The 18288-nt window shown below is 34.9% G+C and overlaps 1 protein-coding gene across 1 annotated transcript; it reads left to right on the top strand.

Annotated features, from left to right (window-relative positions):
* The first annotated feature begins 306 nt into the window (after positions 1-306).
* Positions 307-16629, top strand: LOC149798996 (uncharacterized). Its single transcript, XM_089957926.1, has 7 exons — positions 307-438; positions 1432-1597; positions 2103-2240; positions 2997-3188; positions 6172-6314; positions 12146-12311; positions 14898-16629. Exons 1-7 carry the CDS (start codon positions 331-333, stop codon positions 15173-15175), a joined length of 1191 nt encoding a protein of 396 aa, XP_089814052.1. The 5' UTR covers positions 307-330; the 3' UTR covers positions 15176-16629.
* The last annotated feature ends 1659 nt before the right edge of the window (positions 16630-18288 follow it).

Here is an 18288-nt window from a genome sequence, read left to right as displayed (position 1 = left end):
TATTTTATATTTTTATTCATTGTTTATATTTACATTTAACTATCAGTTTTTACATACATGCATACATACATACATACATACATACATACATGGATGCATACATACATACATGCCAAATGACAGACTAACACATTTACAAACATACTTTCAAATTAAAAAGAGTTATCAACTTTGAATGCCTCTTTTGAGCCCGTGAATTGCTAATACCCTCAGACACCAAATATTTGGGTCTAAGTTAATGTTCTTTCATAATTTGTTTGCAAATATTTGATTAATTTTTAACCAATAACTCCAGCGCCAGTGTGTAGTTCCAAAGTGGAGATTCCTCTTATGGACAACCTCGTAATCAATTGTGAACTGAACGACTATAAATCAAACAATCTGACCATCGCAGTAACTACCCCGAAAGTCGGAAGCACACCCGTGTATCTGAGATTTGTAAGTAGCAATTACCAATTATTGTAACTTTATATAATATGATACGATATTTTGGGTGAAGTCTGACGTGTCTTTACTTTAACTGTTCCCTGAAGGTTAACTTTTCGTTAAAACTGTTTTAACATAGAATAAAACGTTATTTATATGTTGCTGTTTAAAGATTTTCGTTTTCTTCTAATTTGATAGAAACCTGTAAGATAATATTATATGTATGGTCATTTAATTTAGCTGAATCACAATGAATAAACATTTCTTGTCAAAACGTTTCTAGAAACTGTTACTTTTACACTTTTAATGTTTAAAGAAATGTTTGCGGCTATTGAATGTTAGTGATTTCCCTCAAACTAAAACAGGATAGTACTTTGTAAAGGTATATACTTAAATAAAATGATGAAACATTATCGGCATATTTCGATGTGGAAATAAAAATTAAAAAGGTAAATGGGAGGAAGTAGAATCAAAAGGAAAACAGTCTTTTAATTAATGATCAAAGCTTTGTATAAATTTGTAGACATATTGATACTCACGAATTGCGTCCGTCAGTTTAATTCTCATGTTTGATTAATTGCAGAAATTGATAAACGTACAAAAACAACCATTTGCAGTAATTATAGTTTTGGTTGAGAATACCTATCGATAACTTTAACAGCCTTATGCATAAAAGAACTCAGTTGAAAGACCTGGAACTGGTGATGTCCTTTTATGAGACGTTCACGATCACTGTAGCCTTTTGAGTTACTTTTGAAGTATTGGGTCAAATCGTGCAGTTTTCATTATAACAGTAGATGTATATATTTTCCTTGATTCCAAAATAATGTTAAAGTTGCTGCTTTTACGGAATTCGCAGATTAGAAACCTTGCTTGATATTATTTTATTTAACTCTTTGCAGTTGTCTTAAATAATGTTGAATGCTTAGATACATTTATTGTCTTTTTGTGTTTTTTTCTGTGTTTTGTTTTAATAACAATACTTCCATGTTCTTTCAACTTTAGGGGACCTTTGTCGAAAACCGAACATGGACGATGAACCAGTCTTCTGAATTATCGGTGCAGATATGGGGTCCTAAAATGCAGTGCAATTCTTATGGAACACATCAAATAAATTTAACAGTGCCGGGGAAAGTCGTAGTAACACAATATGTGACCATAGCGATGTCTAGTAAGTGCTTTTAAAAACACATATAATCAAACTTGTGGTAAAGGTCATGTTGCTTTGGAGGTCCCTCAATGCCAACTTTTATAAAGAAAACAGTTTCATTAAGAAGATCAAAGTTGGAAGCGACACTGTTTCTACTTCATAGAAATGGCTCCTTGAAACACGCTACTATTTATATAAATTGATAATAATTTAGTAATTCCAACAAAGATAAAGACTCAGTATACATTAAAAGTTAAGAAAAAGCTCTTGAGTACTGAAAAAGTAAAGGCTTAATACTACTACTAATAATAATAATAATCCTTCCCTATTAAAAGAGACATCATTATCATGCATACTAACCTTCACTGTTTCCATTCAATCTAGATATATTTACATACCAAGATCAACAAAAGTTCAATCACCCTTGTCTTTAACTTCGAAAATTGAGACGTCTTTATTTTCATTTTCAATGAACATTTCCATATATTTTATTTTAGCTTTATTTTATATTTATTCCCAAACACAGGTATTCTTCCCAAAGTTGACCTAATACTCGACAGAGCAACTAGCTGCACGGCCGATGGCAACGGCACCGATTTTTTTGTTTCCTGTGCCACGTGGAGCGGCTGCAATATAAGCTCTTTAAATCTCATGCCTATCGCAGGTATGCAGTTTATATTTCTGAGAGAATTGGGAGCTTCCACCATCTACACAATACAATCTTTACATCTCATGAAAGATGTTTTTCAGTTTTTGATAATTAAATTCTGATGTTGCTGCTTTTATTGAGGATGAATGGTAATACGATGCTAAAAGGATTGACGTCAGGGTTACTTCGCACGAAAACCTGAAAGTAATATTAATAATCAAGGATGCGTACGAAAGTTTCCAAATATTCAACATATGTATTACTTTAATTCTATAATAATTTTCTGTAAAATTTATCCATATTTTTCTATAAGAATGCTCGATTTTGCTTTGCATGAAAGTTCTGGATAATTCCAGATACTTTCAACAACGAGCACCCAAAAGATAAAACGAGTAAAAAAAATTCGAATGATTTTAACAAAAGAAGAATTGTTCGAACCGCTAGTGACATACCGCATTAGTTGCCACTGCTTATTAGTGTATTAATTAATTAGTTTGTAATTAGTTGATTGGTTAAATAGTTAGATGGCTATTAGTTTGATGTTTAATACTTTTTGTAGAGCATGTTAGAAAGAGAACAGTTTATTTATGCTTAGAACGAAGTTTATTGCATTCGTGATACCGTCTGATGGATTCGACGTTATAGTTCTTGAGGTAACAAAAGTTTAATTCGAACATTCTTTTCTGTTCTTACTTAAGTTTTAAAAGTTTCTCTTTCATTTTAATAATCTTGAATCTTTTGGTCATTTAATGACAAATGAATAATTTTCAGAGAATGGATATGTTAGTGATTTCGAACTTCCATTCAAGTGCAAAACGAATTACACGAATGTACAAGGCTGGTATGTAAACTGTTCTGGATGGATCGACGAAGCACTCGCAAAAACAATAACCAAAGTCCAGTGTTATCCGTCTTCAGGTCTACCCGAGTCGAAAGTTCTAAAGCCGTGCAATCTTACAGACAGTAAGTTTATCGGACCTTTAACACTCGATTTGTATAATGACACTGTATATCTCAGTGGGTTTCTTGAGGAAAAATTGCAAAGATTTCGTTTATCATATAATAAAGGAATAACTTGTACCATTTTTTAATATGTATTTCTGACAATATCTTCTCTACAATAACACATAAATCAAAATTTGTTATGGATTGAAACATTTCTTTTCAGGAAAGAATCAATGTACTATTAACCAGATAAATTCCTTTGAAAAGTTGTAATCTAAAATATGCATATAAAATATTTGAAATTTCCCAATATCGCTTACAATTCCTTCCTTCCATAATAAAATGTTGCCCGTTAGAATCCAAAATCTCTTCTACATCATTTTCTATGTGTGTTGAAGTTTAATTTCTGTGATGTAAAATCATTTGATTAGCTCGGATATTATCGATACTGTTGTGCAAAATTATAAACCTCATTACTTTCCAAACCGTTTGAAACAGGGCTATTACAACCGGGTTTGTTAATTTATAACAGTTTTCAAGGTAACTTCTTCATCGAAGGCAGAAAGCAGAGTTATTTCAACTTTTAATTTATATGTGAATTAATTTGACCTATACAATTCTCTTTTTCTCATATAATATGTCCTAAGGTATTTAACACATTCATAGTATTGAAAATTTTCCACTTTTCTTTAAATGTATATCTTTAGATGTCATTTAGATACACACACGGTGAGAAGCCGAGAGGGAATAAATGTGTATGAAATACAACTTTTTATGCATGCCCCAAATATTTTGTATAAAGAATAGAGCCTTAATTTTGGTTTTGCTCATTAAACTTTAGGAGAATTTCTCATGATCTTCAGAAAGTGGAATACTGATGGTTTTCCAGATGTCACATTCAAACCAAGCAGTTCCAGCTGAATATAAATTATTCTAGCCATAGTCTATATTAAGAACATCTGTGGTTGTTGTTTATGCCTCAAAACGTAATATCGTTAAAGTACAAAAGTTTGTCATGACAGTTTCACCGAATCTCTCAAAGAAAGGAAGTTGGTATTCTAACAATGAAATAATGAAATTTAAAATTGTTCACCAAACCTATTTTATGCAATATTTTAATATTACCTAAAACAAAAACAATCACCTATAGAATGGGTATATACACCAATCTGCTGTCATCTCAGGTATTCCAAATATCGAATACTTGGTCAAGGTACCAAACTATATATATATATATATATATATATATATCTATCTGTGTGTATGTGTGTGTGTGTGTACATTATATGTAGCAATGTCTTCACTGGATGGAAGAATGGTAGTGATTTACTTTATAAACAAAAGTATTTATTTCAACAAATCAGCTCCGTACCTTTAATATTGAAATTGGGGCCCCGAGTGGCCGAGTGGTCTAAAGCGCTCTCCGTTACAGATCACTGCCATCTCACCTCTGTCTACGTGGGTTCGAGTCTCGGATTCGACCAATGTGGGTAAGCTTGCCAGTAGCTTCTCGTGGGTCGGTGGTTCTTCCCGGGGTTTTCCAGGATTCTTCCTTCACCATTAATACTGGCCGCCATATATAGCCTATCGTGTGCTGAAAAATGGCGTTAAACCCCACAACAACAATAATATTGAAATTACCCATAAGCAGGATTAATTGTAATTAAAGAAAATTACAACACTTTAACGAAAACGTACTCATCAATGAAATACAGTAATGTCGCTACAAACGGAAGTAATGTAAACATTACAAATCTTTAATTATCTTTCTGACGCTAGATACTTTTAAATGGTTCAGATTATTAACCAGCATTATACCATATTCAAAACAAATCTATCGATTGTTTGCACACGCATGATCATTGTATACATTTAATTATGGTTCATCTTCTACATTTTTCATCGAATCTTATCTTTGACTGTGACCAAGCAACATGCACCTGATTATATCATTTTGTCCTGCCTGTGACAATTGTCGCAAAGGCTGCGACACATCATTATTAAGGTTGCTCCTTTCATCGATGCAGGGTCAGCTCTTTGAATAAAGTGTTTCAAAAGGGCAGAATCTCATTTTTCATATATTGATTATCATTAGACACTGCCCACAAGCACTGCAGCTGGAGTGTTGATGCAGGTGCGTCCCCGGAGATTGAAGGCAAACAAATAAATGGAGCAGTTGACATTAATCAAATATGGCGGATCTGTTAAATGATAAAAATGTTTTACTCAGAAAATATATGCATCTACATCACTGTCACTTTTTTTAGATCTGCAGTTGGTATTTTCCCGCCGTTTTCAATCAGTAGAGATAACTAACATTTTTTTTTTTTTTTTTGCTTCATGTTATCACTAAATATAATTCGTATTTGCATCACTTGGATGTGACCTATCGAAACATTGGCTGTATATTTATAAGATCCTAATAGGTTATATTAGTGTAAGCATTAAGGGTAGTTGTTTGAAACTGGATTTTTGTCAACTTGATACACACTAAGGAATTCTGAAAGGGTACTGAATTGGGACTTTTGTCAACTTCGATACACACAATAGAATTCTGAAAGGTTTCTGAATTGAAATTGGATTTGTGTTAACTTCGATACACTCTAACATTTGGAAACAGTTACTGTATTAACACTGCTGCACTGGTTGAGTTACGAAGTGTAAAACTCTTGTTGGTTGATCTTTTAACGACACTTTCAATTCTCATTTTTAGCGACATCATGACGAGAATTCGGATCAAAGTGGCTATAGGCGAAATTTAAATTTAATAGAAGTGTGTGTCTGTGTGATTAAAGAATAGATAACTTGTTTTCTGTGGATTAACACTTGCTACAAGCAACATCAAACGGAATCAAATTTAATTGTTATATTATTATATTACTATACAATTATAATTAATTGATAATAATATTTCAATCGAACTTCGAATTGTCATATATTTTGCAGTGATAACAGAGAGAATGATCAAATAATCCAAATTCATGTTCTATCACCGTTTCAGGTTGCACAGCCAAAGACACGAGGTTGGGTCAGAACATCAGCATCATCTGCAACTTTTCGAGTGACCTTGGGAAGAATATCAGCATTAGTGTATACTATCCATCGCACTCAAATGAAACAGTATTACTATTGCTATCCAACGAGGTAAAGTAATATCTTATTATTATTATTATAATTATATATATATATATATATATATATATATATATATATATATATATATATATATATATATATATATATATATATATATATATATATATATATATATAAAATCATGTAGAGTTGTAGTAAATATATGCAATACATTCAAAATTAATATCTCTCCCTCTGTCTCTATTCACACGCACACATACTATCTCTAATGCAATCAATCTGACAAGATGGTTAAAATTCGTTCCAAACATAAACTGAACCCATGCAACAATTAACAGCAGCTGTCGTTTGGTTCCCAGTCGGTCGTCAACTCATCCTCACAAAAGATGGAATAATGTATAAGGTTAGGACTTTGAGGTGCACGAGAACACTCTGGATAGGGTAGTGGAATATAACGCTCGAACATAAGTAATAGCCTACTGAATTTCTATTTACGAGGTAATTAATTAAAATTACTATTATATATATATATATATATATATCCAAACAAGAGAGAGAAAACCATATTTCGTGGAATTTTTACCTGAAATAATTTATATACCATGACAAAATATAATAAAACAGGATAGGTTTATAAGATATAATATGATAAAATATAATATAATTTAATATAATATAATACAATACAATATTAGATACAGCCTTACATACATACATACATACATACATACATACATACATACATACTGGGCATCATGCCGCAGACATATAACATGATGACCCACCCAGTCACATTATCCTGACACGAGGCCGACTAGTCCTAACACTGACCTCGTAATGCTGAGCGCCTAGCGAGGCAGATGTAAGTACCATTTGTATGCGTCTTTGGTATGACTTGGCCTGGGTTCGCACCCGCATCCGAGGCGGGCGATCTAAACATCAGGTCATCGAATATAATTTAATACAATATTAGATACATATATATATATATATATATATATATATATATATATATATATATATATATATATATATATATATATATATATATATATATATATATATATACATACATACATACATACATACATACATACATATGTCATTTAGCGAGCAAATGACCAGTGTGCGCGTTGGGGCTATCCTTGAAGGTCTTCATGCTGGCTATAAGCATCTCCTTTTCATAAAGTTTCTCTGCCAAGATTAAGATGAATAGAATTTAGGAGACATGCATGCTTTGTGTGGAAAAAAAACAGAAAGGCCAATACAATACTCAAGTTATGACGATTTTGCTAACGACCAAACGTTTTCTTCTACTAGCATTAACGTTCTCTACTACCACGACATGTCTATCAGAGTAGCACCATTTTTATGACCTTACCGACTCTGACCCAGACAAGTGAATACGCTGCGTGACAACAGCCTCGAATGTGTTAAGGACTTTGACAAGGTACTAATGGGACAGAGCCAAACCTAGTAGACTCCAGAGAAACTAAGCCAGGAAATAACTCCATGTGTTGTTATCTCAGACAAGGCCCATGACTCATTTTGGGCAAACACATACAGCAGAGAAGATGATGTGGAGGTCAAGGAACACCTACCGCCCCCCCCCCCCCCATTGTTGGCAACCGTTCACACAAGTGTCTTCAGGAAAATGCAAAGGCATACTAAATGCGACATGTGGCTCCACTCTGACAATGTTCAGCTTCTACTGCTGTGCTTAACCCTGCCTATAATGGGACTATTTTCTGGAACTCTAGGACGAGGAAAGTTAGAATTTGGACACCACAAACACCAACTTTAGTACCAGACCAAATAGCTTCTCCTCGAGATATTTGGGGTAGACGTTTGCAGCACTGGAAGTCTCTCTGTTGTACCACCCCAAAAATTATGCAAAGAAAAACTGCTTGTTAACCGTTGCCGGCAGTGTCTGAACGGCAATCAGAGAGGAGCTGGTATTAAACGACAATGTGGATGTTAGTAAACAGGCTTCCAGGCATGATCCAGACTGGTGAACGGCGCCTAGACTATGCATCGACGGTGCACAGCACCCGTGGAATCACGGCTAAGAAATACAAATATAAAGAGATTTATGTTCCTAAAAGTCGCAAGAGAGAATGAAAAAAGTAAATCAAATGATATCAATGTCTGGCATACTTTTCTCTCTGAGAATTTATTCCTTCCTATCCAAATGGATTTTGATTATAATACATGTAAACCGGATAATGGTTCGCAATATTCAAGTGTTATGATGGTTGAATTTGAGGACTGTGGACAGCCATCAAATAGTCAAATACACTAACTGGCCCAGTATCAATGAGACTGGTACTATTTCTGTCATCCCTGAGACCAATGAAGAGTAGTTCTTTTCTATCACAAATAGGTATGGTGCTGACTGGTCTCCTTGACAGTACGTACACTCTCTAAATGAAACAAATGATATAGATGACAATTATTAGTGTCATTGCATTTGGACTTGTTGCAAATACTCTAAACCACTGACAAATAGAATTATCAAAGTTAAATGATTCCATAAGAGAAAGTCTGACTGATCTGTTTTGTCCTGGTAGTCCATAAAACCATTTAAAATTCTAGTATTTATCACTTATAAATATCCCTTTCATAACACATTTCTAATTAATTCTTATAATTAAAAGAAGTACTTTCTTAAGCTTATCTGCTATTGAAGCGGAACCTATTTTATATTCTCAATTATGCAATGCAATTGGTCTCAATTACTTATAAACCTTCTTTTTGTATCTTCTTTTGGAATGCATGTGATGTGGGACTGAAATTTGGACAGAGTTTTATTTTCATATCAAGACTTCAGAGATCTCTATAGCAATAATTCACTCAAATTTTTCTATACAAACCTATAAGATGCGACCGTGTATAACTCAAACCGAGACCCGGTTTCATTTTTCATCGTTTAATGCAAAGCCACAAGCAGAAAATATCAGCTTTCCCTCACACAAGTTTTTCTTAGCAGGTGTGATATTTTTTATCAAGTATGATGAGTATTCGTTTAAGTTTTTAGATTACTATTAAGTTTGCTTTTCATTATTCTTCCTGTCTCTCCCATCATCCAAAGTCACTAGTAGGTGTAGTTTATCTTTTCTTGGCTGCAGAGATTTGCATTTGTCTTGGTCTTTGTGATCCATTTGTCTCTGTTATTTTATTTTGCTAGCATTATAGATGCAGAGTATTAATGTTCCAATGGTGATGTATCCATGCCATTCGGCGAACTCTTTGCTAATACACCTGGGATGATGTGCTGTTTGCTACTGGGTCGCACTTGTCGCTGCTTTTTAAAATTTACTTGATATCTTGCGGCTGGGTATTTTCTTTAGATTTGCAGCTGAGCAATTAGCGCCTGATGTTTTCCCTTCAGGTCTCTGCGCCCCTTCTCCTGGCCTAGATTTTTTAAGGCATCCGTCTCTTTTATCACTCTCTGATCAGTCAGGTTCTTCACTAACCCGACTGGTTCGTTACGTGACTTGCATCCCACTTCTTTGGACCAGCTAATATTTGGCGAACAATTATAGCCATATTGGCAATTCTTAAGCGTAGTTAAACTGTCATTCAGTGGCGCCATGGACAGGCCGTGGCGCTGAAATAGATCACACCGGATACGGGAAGCGAGTGGCCAACAAATGGATTTTCCATAAGGTAGTTTATTAGCTTAAGATGATTTTCTGGGGATGGTCATCAGAGCTCAGAGGGCCCTCCCGAAAGCCTTCATGGCTTCGTAGAGGACTTCATTGAGACCATGGAGTGTTTTGATGTTATCGTCGCCCAATTATACTCAACTGAAAAAGAGTAATATGATGCCCAAAGTATTGTAAACGGCGTCTCCGGCTAATAAAGAAATTAGGTGGGCCCACCTTTCCTATTTCTTCCTTTGTACCGCTTCGCTTAATTCGGCATCGGTCGTGGGGTTTTCTTGTTTCGAAAAAAAATGGTCAAGTACCTTGTCGTAGTCAAACTTTTTGTTCATAACCGGCATTTGTGCTGTTATTAATATCCGATGCCTAAGTTTCACGCAGACGTACTAAACGTATGAGTAAGATGCCCCACAATAACGTTGAGCACAATGATATGTCGTACCCACCCACGCCACATACACACCATGCTTTCGTGCATTCGTGCTGCTTAATTCAAGCGTTTCTCGGAGTTATGACAGGTAAAATGGCAGTTAACTAATGACTACGACAAGCACCTGATGTTACTTTTGGCTTGTAGAAAGTATCTACAAGTACGCCACAGGACCTCACAGACGTCGTCCAGAACTCATTGCATTGGAAAACACGCCAGATTTCAAATTTGTTGCTAACATATTCCTGGAGCAGAGTTATATATCGTAAGTCTATGTTACCATGTAAGTACCGTGCAATTCCAAACTTTCTGGGTATTCTTTCCTCCCAAAGTTGTTTGAAACTTTCGCTCTAGTCATATTCGTAAATGGATCAACACCTTGAAGTCCTTTAATTTATCATATAGGTTGAGTTTGTGGACGTAAATAAATGGCCTATCCAGCCTGCTCAGCCCAAACATTTTTATTTCGATTTCAAACAGTGATAAAAATGGAAGAATATACTGCTACCCACCCTAAGAAGGTGCGGAATGATCGTGATTATGCTCGGTTGACAAATCTCTGCGATATTAAGATTTTGTCTCTCTCGTCGTTGCATGAAGATTTTACCGTCAAAAGTATTCGATCTGTGCTGGGGCTGAAAAACCATTAAAAACGGAAAGAAAAAGAAAAACGACATCCCGGCGGAGAAAATAATATTTTTTCATGGAAATCAGATTTAACTCGGAGATATAACACGTTTGAAAGAAAATGGTCGAGATGAAGACTTTCCCACATCGCCGATGATACAGATATGGCATTTAAACAATCACCAAGCCATCACATGACACCCAGCTTGGTAAAATCGACCAGCTACCCTTTAAAGATATATTCGGTCTGAAAGAGTATGAACATTTAAGCAAACCTAAGTGAGCTTAACAAAGATATTGCTTCGGTGACAGAAACGTGCAAGACATGAAAATAACGGAATCAAAGCGGGAAAACATTATTAAAGATTAGCTAAACCTTAAGGCATTAAGTATAAATCGAAAGACTCTCCGTTCTCAGATCTAGTGCATCCGTATCATATTTCTCAAGCAGGTTGTGAAGATAGCCAGCATCACCGCAACACTCGGCTTCATCTTCAGTATTTTTGAGCCAGCTATTGCTGGTGGTGGCAACTGTGGTTACACATCAAGACAAACAACGCCACCGAATGACAAGTGCGGCACCTAAGAATTGTTATAACTGCAACAGAAATATCTCGCTTTTGTTGTCAGACTGCTTAATGAAAGGTCGCTGCATTATGTTCCGGATTTTATAGTATCAGAAGGTGCCGACGCGGATCTCAATGTCACTCTTGGTCACGTAAAGGCCGATTACGAAAACAGTATCGACTTTAGAGTGATTGTTATGGAGCATGCTATGGTTTCCTACAGATCTACGAAGGCATCTTGGACGTTTGGCATAACTTCATTAAGTGCATAAATCGCAGTGCCTTTACCATGATGCAGGTCAAAGTTAGCATTGGTTCTCCCTGGGTAGCCGACGTTCATAAGAGTTTTCTAAACGTTATTTTTACAATAATGAGATGAATGTAAGTAAAATAACTGTTAGGGATAATTACCTTTCTTTTTTCTCATCATTACACGATCAAAGTTAAGTTAATTTGATCTTTCTCCGATATGTATCTAGAAATTCATCAGCAATGGGCTGTAACTATACTTTCTATTGACTTGTGCTTATTTCTAATGCGTACTAAGACCACACAAATATTATCATTATAAGAATCAGTCATTTCTTCTAGACATATAAAGGATGGGCAATTGATTATACCCAAGACAAGGGAGGACGAAATCTTACACTAACCGGACCACAGGCTCGCTGCAGTAGTGCGGGAAAGTACTTGATAAAGATCACTGACACAGATACGAATAAGTCGCGGTCGCAAAATGTGACAGTGGAAATTAAAGGTATGCCTGCAATTACAAAAACAAATGAAACAAGATACAAATTTCCAAGTAATTATGATGTTTGATATTTGCTCCTACGCTTGTTCGATACCTATATGAGTGAACAACGCACTTACAATTCAATATAAATGTCCTTAAATTATAAAATATATAATTATTGCCCTTTGTAGAATTCAATATTATACAACTATTGACTTTTGCTGAGGTAACTATTATTAGTTACATGCAAGTTTAGGGCGGTGTATGGACTGTTGCCTTTGTCATGAGACCCATTGACTCTGAGTCGAACAAGGATATAATGATTGTTTAATCTCACAATTCTTACTTTTTTGACAAATATTAATCTTTAGTGTGAGTTGCGAGTCTCCTAGTTGTCATTGTTGGCTATGCAGACGGATGCCAACAATGTGCAAGGTATAGTACATTTTAATTTTTGCAAGCGGATGTGCTCTTTTAAGTGGAGGGTGTCCACAACATTGCTTTACCCAGATGTATATTGTCATATATGTGCTATTTGCACCGTTTGTAATCCTCATGCTATAGCTATGACCTTACTGTAATACTTAGAATAAGTTTTAACAAAAATGTTTTATGTTGATAATTGACCAATTATATTCATAGAATTTTGTTAATACAATAATAAAACGATTTATAAATCATCAAGCTTTTACTTAGCGACGTCTTCTCATGTATATTAATTACATCATATTTGTTTGTTTCGTACGTTCATTATCAATATTTACTCGTGGGGGGAGGGACGAGTGGTCTAAAGCGCTCTTCGTTACGGTTCACTGCCATCTCACCTCTGTCTGTGGCGGTTCGAGTCTCGGATTCAGCCAATGTAGTTATGTGAGAAAGCTTGCCAGTAGCTTCTCGTGGATCGGTGGTTCTTTTCGGGGTTTTCCCGGGTTCTTCCCCCAACATTAATACTGGCCGTCATGTATAGCCTATCGTGTGCTGAAAAATGGCGTTAAACCCGACAACAACAACAACTCGTGAGGGGTGACCGAATGCGTGTGCATGACGTCATTCAATCTCTGCTGTTAACGGTCATGCATTGCTTTGCGTGTCGGAAATGGTTGAGGAAACCGTTACAATTGTGTTACCGTTGAGAGTGCATGACCTGTTCAGACAAGCCGAATTCAGATGTTTGTTTGTTTTTTTTCATATTTATTTTCTTTACTTCGTGTTATATATGAACTATAAGAATTTGGATGTTCTTTTAATAATATATTTCCGAAGGCAATATCCATCCACTTGCTTGCATATCTTTTATTCTCTGTAATATTGTTTACTTCGTTAAAAAGATATTCCAAATTTTGAAATAATTTAGGACACTCCATTCATTTTCGAACTTATCACCTAAATTTGTTATCACATTAATGACCAGTTTCATAGGAAATATAAAACTTGTATTGTTTCGATAAGCCATTTCTTGCTCGCACTGTAAAAGTGATCATTGTTGAGTTGGAGGTTGCATCAAAACTTTCAGATCCGACTTTAGAATGTAACTTCTATAAACTAAAGGTTTGAATAATAATGAATTTGCGTATTAGGAACCTACTTTTCATAAGGTTATTTCTGCATTAAATTGTGAATAATGTCGCCATTACAAACTTGAATTCTATTTTGATAGCAGAAGCTTCACCAAAATTTCTATAGTCACTAGCTTTGAAACATAATTATTAGTGTGATGAGATTTAAATTTCCTGATTACATAATATTTGGCATTTTAAAGCATCATTAATCCAGAATTTTGCCCTCTAACTTTAATTGTTTATGGTACAGTGTAACATGCATGGGTGACACTTAAAACCAATAGAAACAAGTTCGGTCAATGCCAACTTGCAATATTCATGTCAAACATTATTTTAAATAAGCTAATGCATCAAATCTACTTGATGTTGTTCGGAATTTGTTCAAGGCATCTTCTAATAGTCCGCATATATAGAGAAGGAACAGGTGAGCTGCGAGACTAATACTTTTCACTGAACAATCTAAACGCAAGACTCTGTCTTGTCAAGAATACGAATGCTATATCAGCGACACTTTAACAGATATTACTCCAGATATTTTGGTACATTTAACTCATATTTTATATGTGGTTTATGTATGTTTTGACTTTTGAGAACCTTTGCAAGAAACATAAAACACTTCTTAATTGTACCACTGTCTCACCTTGTCTCATCTATTTTAATGGGCAGTCAAAACAAACGTGATTTAATGAAATGGTCTTTTGATGAACTTATAACTGTAAATTTACAACAAATAAGGAACTGTAGTTGGTGCGATGAAATTTACCTACACTGGTTTATTTAACGCTGTAGTATTTCATTTCTTTACTTCTCCTCCTACCTTCTTTAACCTTCTTTATGTTTTCTCTTTCATACATTATTTTTTTCTATTGTGCAATACTAGGTTAGTTGCTCTTTTGCACCTTATTTAATCTTTCCTTTATTTCTTGTAGTAAAACAGCTGTTAAGAAATCTCTCTCTCATACACACACACACACACACACACACACACACACACACACACCAAAAGCAAAAGCCATAAAAATTTAACAAATATGTTTTCGTTTTTCAGGATACCCTAAACTTATTGCAACAAATACTTCTAATAGCTGTGCAACGTGCGAGTCTCATACTGATTGTAATGGAAACTACACGCTGCGGATAGAGCCATATTACATTTCTCTCGCCACAAATATTTCTCAAAACTGTAGTACACGGTATTCTGATTCTGAGGGATGGACAACAGCTTGCGGAATAACGACACTGAGTCCGTATAATGTCTCTGGCAAATGCACGTTATCTGACAATAAAGATATAGAACCCGATCAGAATGTACCTCTCTTATGTTGATGCATGTCATAGACTTCTCAATATCATGGTCAGTATTGACAAAAACGATTGACTTTTGATGCACATATAGATCTTTGCAATGATACTGTGATTATTATGTTACCTAAGTAACGAAAGACAATACACTTCTCTTTAGCCAAAGAATTTTAAATTCTTGGCATTCTTAAGGAATGACTGAACATTTGTAAAGTCTTGAGCTCTTGATGTTTCTTCGTTTCGAATACTATCCGAGCTCAATGTTTAAAATATTTATACTTATCGTTTTCATTTGCCGATATGCTCGAATTTACCTTATTTGTTTAATTCCTATATTTTCAATATCCCTTGGGGTTTTACTAAGGCATGGTTTTTATATTACTATAAATCAAACTGTTAAATTTGAATTGTAACTTTGTTTTAGTTTTCTCCCATTTTTAGCTTTAATAAAATTTGATTCATGTTTTCATTACAAAATAGCTATTATGATAATCATAATCTTCTTGAGGCCATTCCACTACCCGGTCATAATCAATATATATATATATATATATATATATATATATATATATATATATATATATATATATATATATATGACCTTGTCCAAATTCAAGTTCATCTTCTACCTGATCTGATTCACTGATTTTGGTTTCGTAAAGAACATATTTATCTCAATTTGAGTCTAGAACTTTGGTAAACCCCAGTGAAATGCCGTGTATATATGTCGTTATTACATTTAATAGTCGCTCTCCGTTACGGGTCACTGCCATCTCACCTCTGTCTGCATGGGTTCGAGTCTCGGATTCGGTCAATGTGGATATGTGAGAAAGCTTGCCAGTAGCTTCTCGAGGGTCGGTGGTTCTTTCCGGGGATTTCCCGGGTTCTTCCTCCACCATTAATACTGGCCGCCATGTATAGCCTATCGTGTGCTGAAAAATGGCGTTAAACCCTACAACAACAACAACAACAACAACATTTAATAGTATAATTCTAGTTATAGACTTATAGTTATAACGAAGGTTTTATTTTGTACAATTATTAACATTCCAGAAGGAAACTTTGCATCAGCAAATAGGGAAAATTCTAATTGTATCCTGATGTCAGATAGAGGACCATATAATCTTGTTTTTCTAGTAATTAATTATTCGTGCTGTAAGCAGGATTAGTTGTATTAATGTTGAGACCAGTATTCATTTGGCCTGGAATGTATTTATTCAAATTATTTAATTCAATGATCCTTCTCTAGAAATTCAAAGTGCTCAACAATAACATTCTAGGAAATAGAGACTTAAGATAAAAGTCCGTTGGATATAATTTAGATTGCCACTAAAGTTTATTTAGAACTTTAATCATTAGGATTTATGTCTATAAATCTCGAATTATATGGGATTAAGCTCACAATACCGTACGTTTCTTTTTTTTTAGATTGTCACTTTGTATTATAGGAAAATAAATAATTTGTTGAATTTTATAAACTTGTTACTTCTCACTCTTTTCGATTACTTACTTTAAGACCACAGAGTTGTAATACTTTAAATAGTTGTTTGCATTGTACTCAATAATTCATATTCATTTTGATCAAATGCATCTCTAGAAGCATAAATTGAGGCGGAAATTTAATTCACCACACCAAAAACAGAATCATTACCTACGTTTGTCAATTATTATCCATTTAGCTAAATCACAACTGTCTTCAATTTCACGTGTGTATCTAGTATAATCTGCGTAACGCCTGGATTTGATCCACATGAATATTCATTGGTCACCAGCATACTACTAAATGCATACCAAGAATGGGTAGGGTCAAAATAAGATAAGTATGTAGTTTCCAAAACCAAATAAATTAAAGCCGGAATCATCTATTACGCTAATTTTACTTTGAGTAGATTTTGTGAGTTGGCACATTCTGTTTACATGATAGATGATTTAGTTAGGAAAAGATCTAGACACAACAAATGCCAGTTTTCGATTTTGATGTGTGCGTTCACGAATAAAGTTTATCAGTTTACTATGTATCATCGAATATCGTAATTAATGTGCAAGACCAACCGGAAATAAAATGTTTATCTACTCGAATTATGAAAGTCTGAGTTTGATTTGCTTTCTAGATTAGCTTCAATTTCAATGAGGAATACAGTTAAACTAAGTTATAAAATAGGTGATAACTCTCCGTTATTAAATTCATGTGATCGACATTACTTAGATCCGTTCCACATCTGAATGTTCTGCTTATTTAAGATGATCCTCATAGTTATACGTGACGCATTGCTGCTTGTTTCTGTATAGAACGTTATTGGGCCTTTACTACAGGTAACATTGTTTCACAATGGATACTGTAGCTTCTACCTCGTACGTATCCATAACGTCGCTTCAGTACCTTTACAAGTTCAGGTTTGTGTGTAATATAGACAACAGGTAGCTTTTCAGATTATATACGTTCTCTCACGGATCCGACTAACCCGTATAGTACCTCAAAATATTTTCGGAATACATTATCCAACTTGGTGCCTCAGTTTCCAAGAGATGTCTATTCACTCGTCCTGAGGTATTTGTCACCCAAAGCGGGTCTCTACTAATTCATACGTGCTGCAAATGTAGTGAACAACCATCCTCGATATTATTTTCCAACTACATAGTGGTTAGCATAACAGGCATAGGCGTCACTACCTTAATCCAAAAACAACTAAAACTGGCTCTTAAGTTTCCTTTTCCTTGATAGAGCTTACTATAATGCATATACATTTAGCCGTACATGTTCGGACTCAATATTGTCTCCGTCCACTTCTGTCGGAGTTCAATCCTCCTCGTTCCTCTTCAATACCGGCGTGGTCTTCATTTCCAACATCAGGTAAGCATTTACCATGGAAAAATCTACTTTCAATGCCTTCCACAATCTGAAAAGCTACCGATAGTTTAGGCTGCTAACATCGTCATTTCCAAGTAATAAAAGTCTGCGAAGGTTTTTCTTCGCATACGCCTTCCCTAAACATTTTTGTCGCCGGGTCTACAAACAAAACACACAAGTTTTCCATCTGGATACGTATCAATTGATTCGTAACATTGAAACCGTGGGTGCAACGTTGCATCTAATATTTATGAGGATCTTTTAATCGACGGTGTAAAGCTTACCTTTT

Source organism: Sinohyriopsis cumingii, chromosome 5 (genome assembly GCF_028554795.1).
Source record: "Sinohyriopsis cumingii isolate HCF-2022 chromosome 5, ASM2855479v2, whole genome shotgun sequence".
NCBI classification, from domain to species: domain Eukaryota; kingdom Metazoa; phylum Mollusca; class Bivalvia; order Unionida; family Unionidae; genus Sinohyriopsis; species Sinohyriopsis cumingii.
Note: the sequence above shows the minus strand (reverse complement) of the source record. Positions and strands in the feature narration are given on the sequence as shown.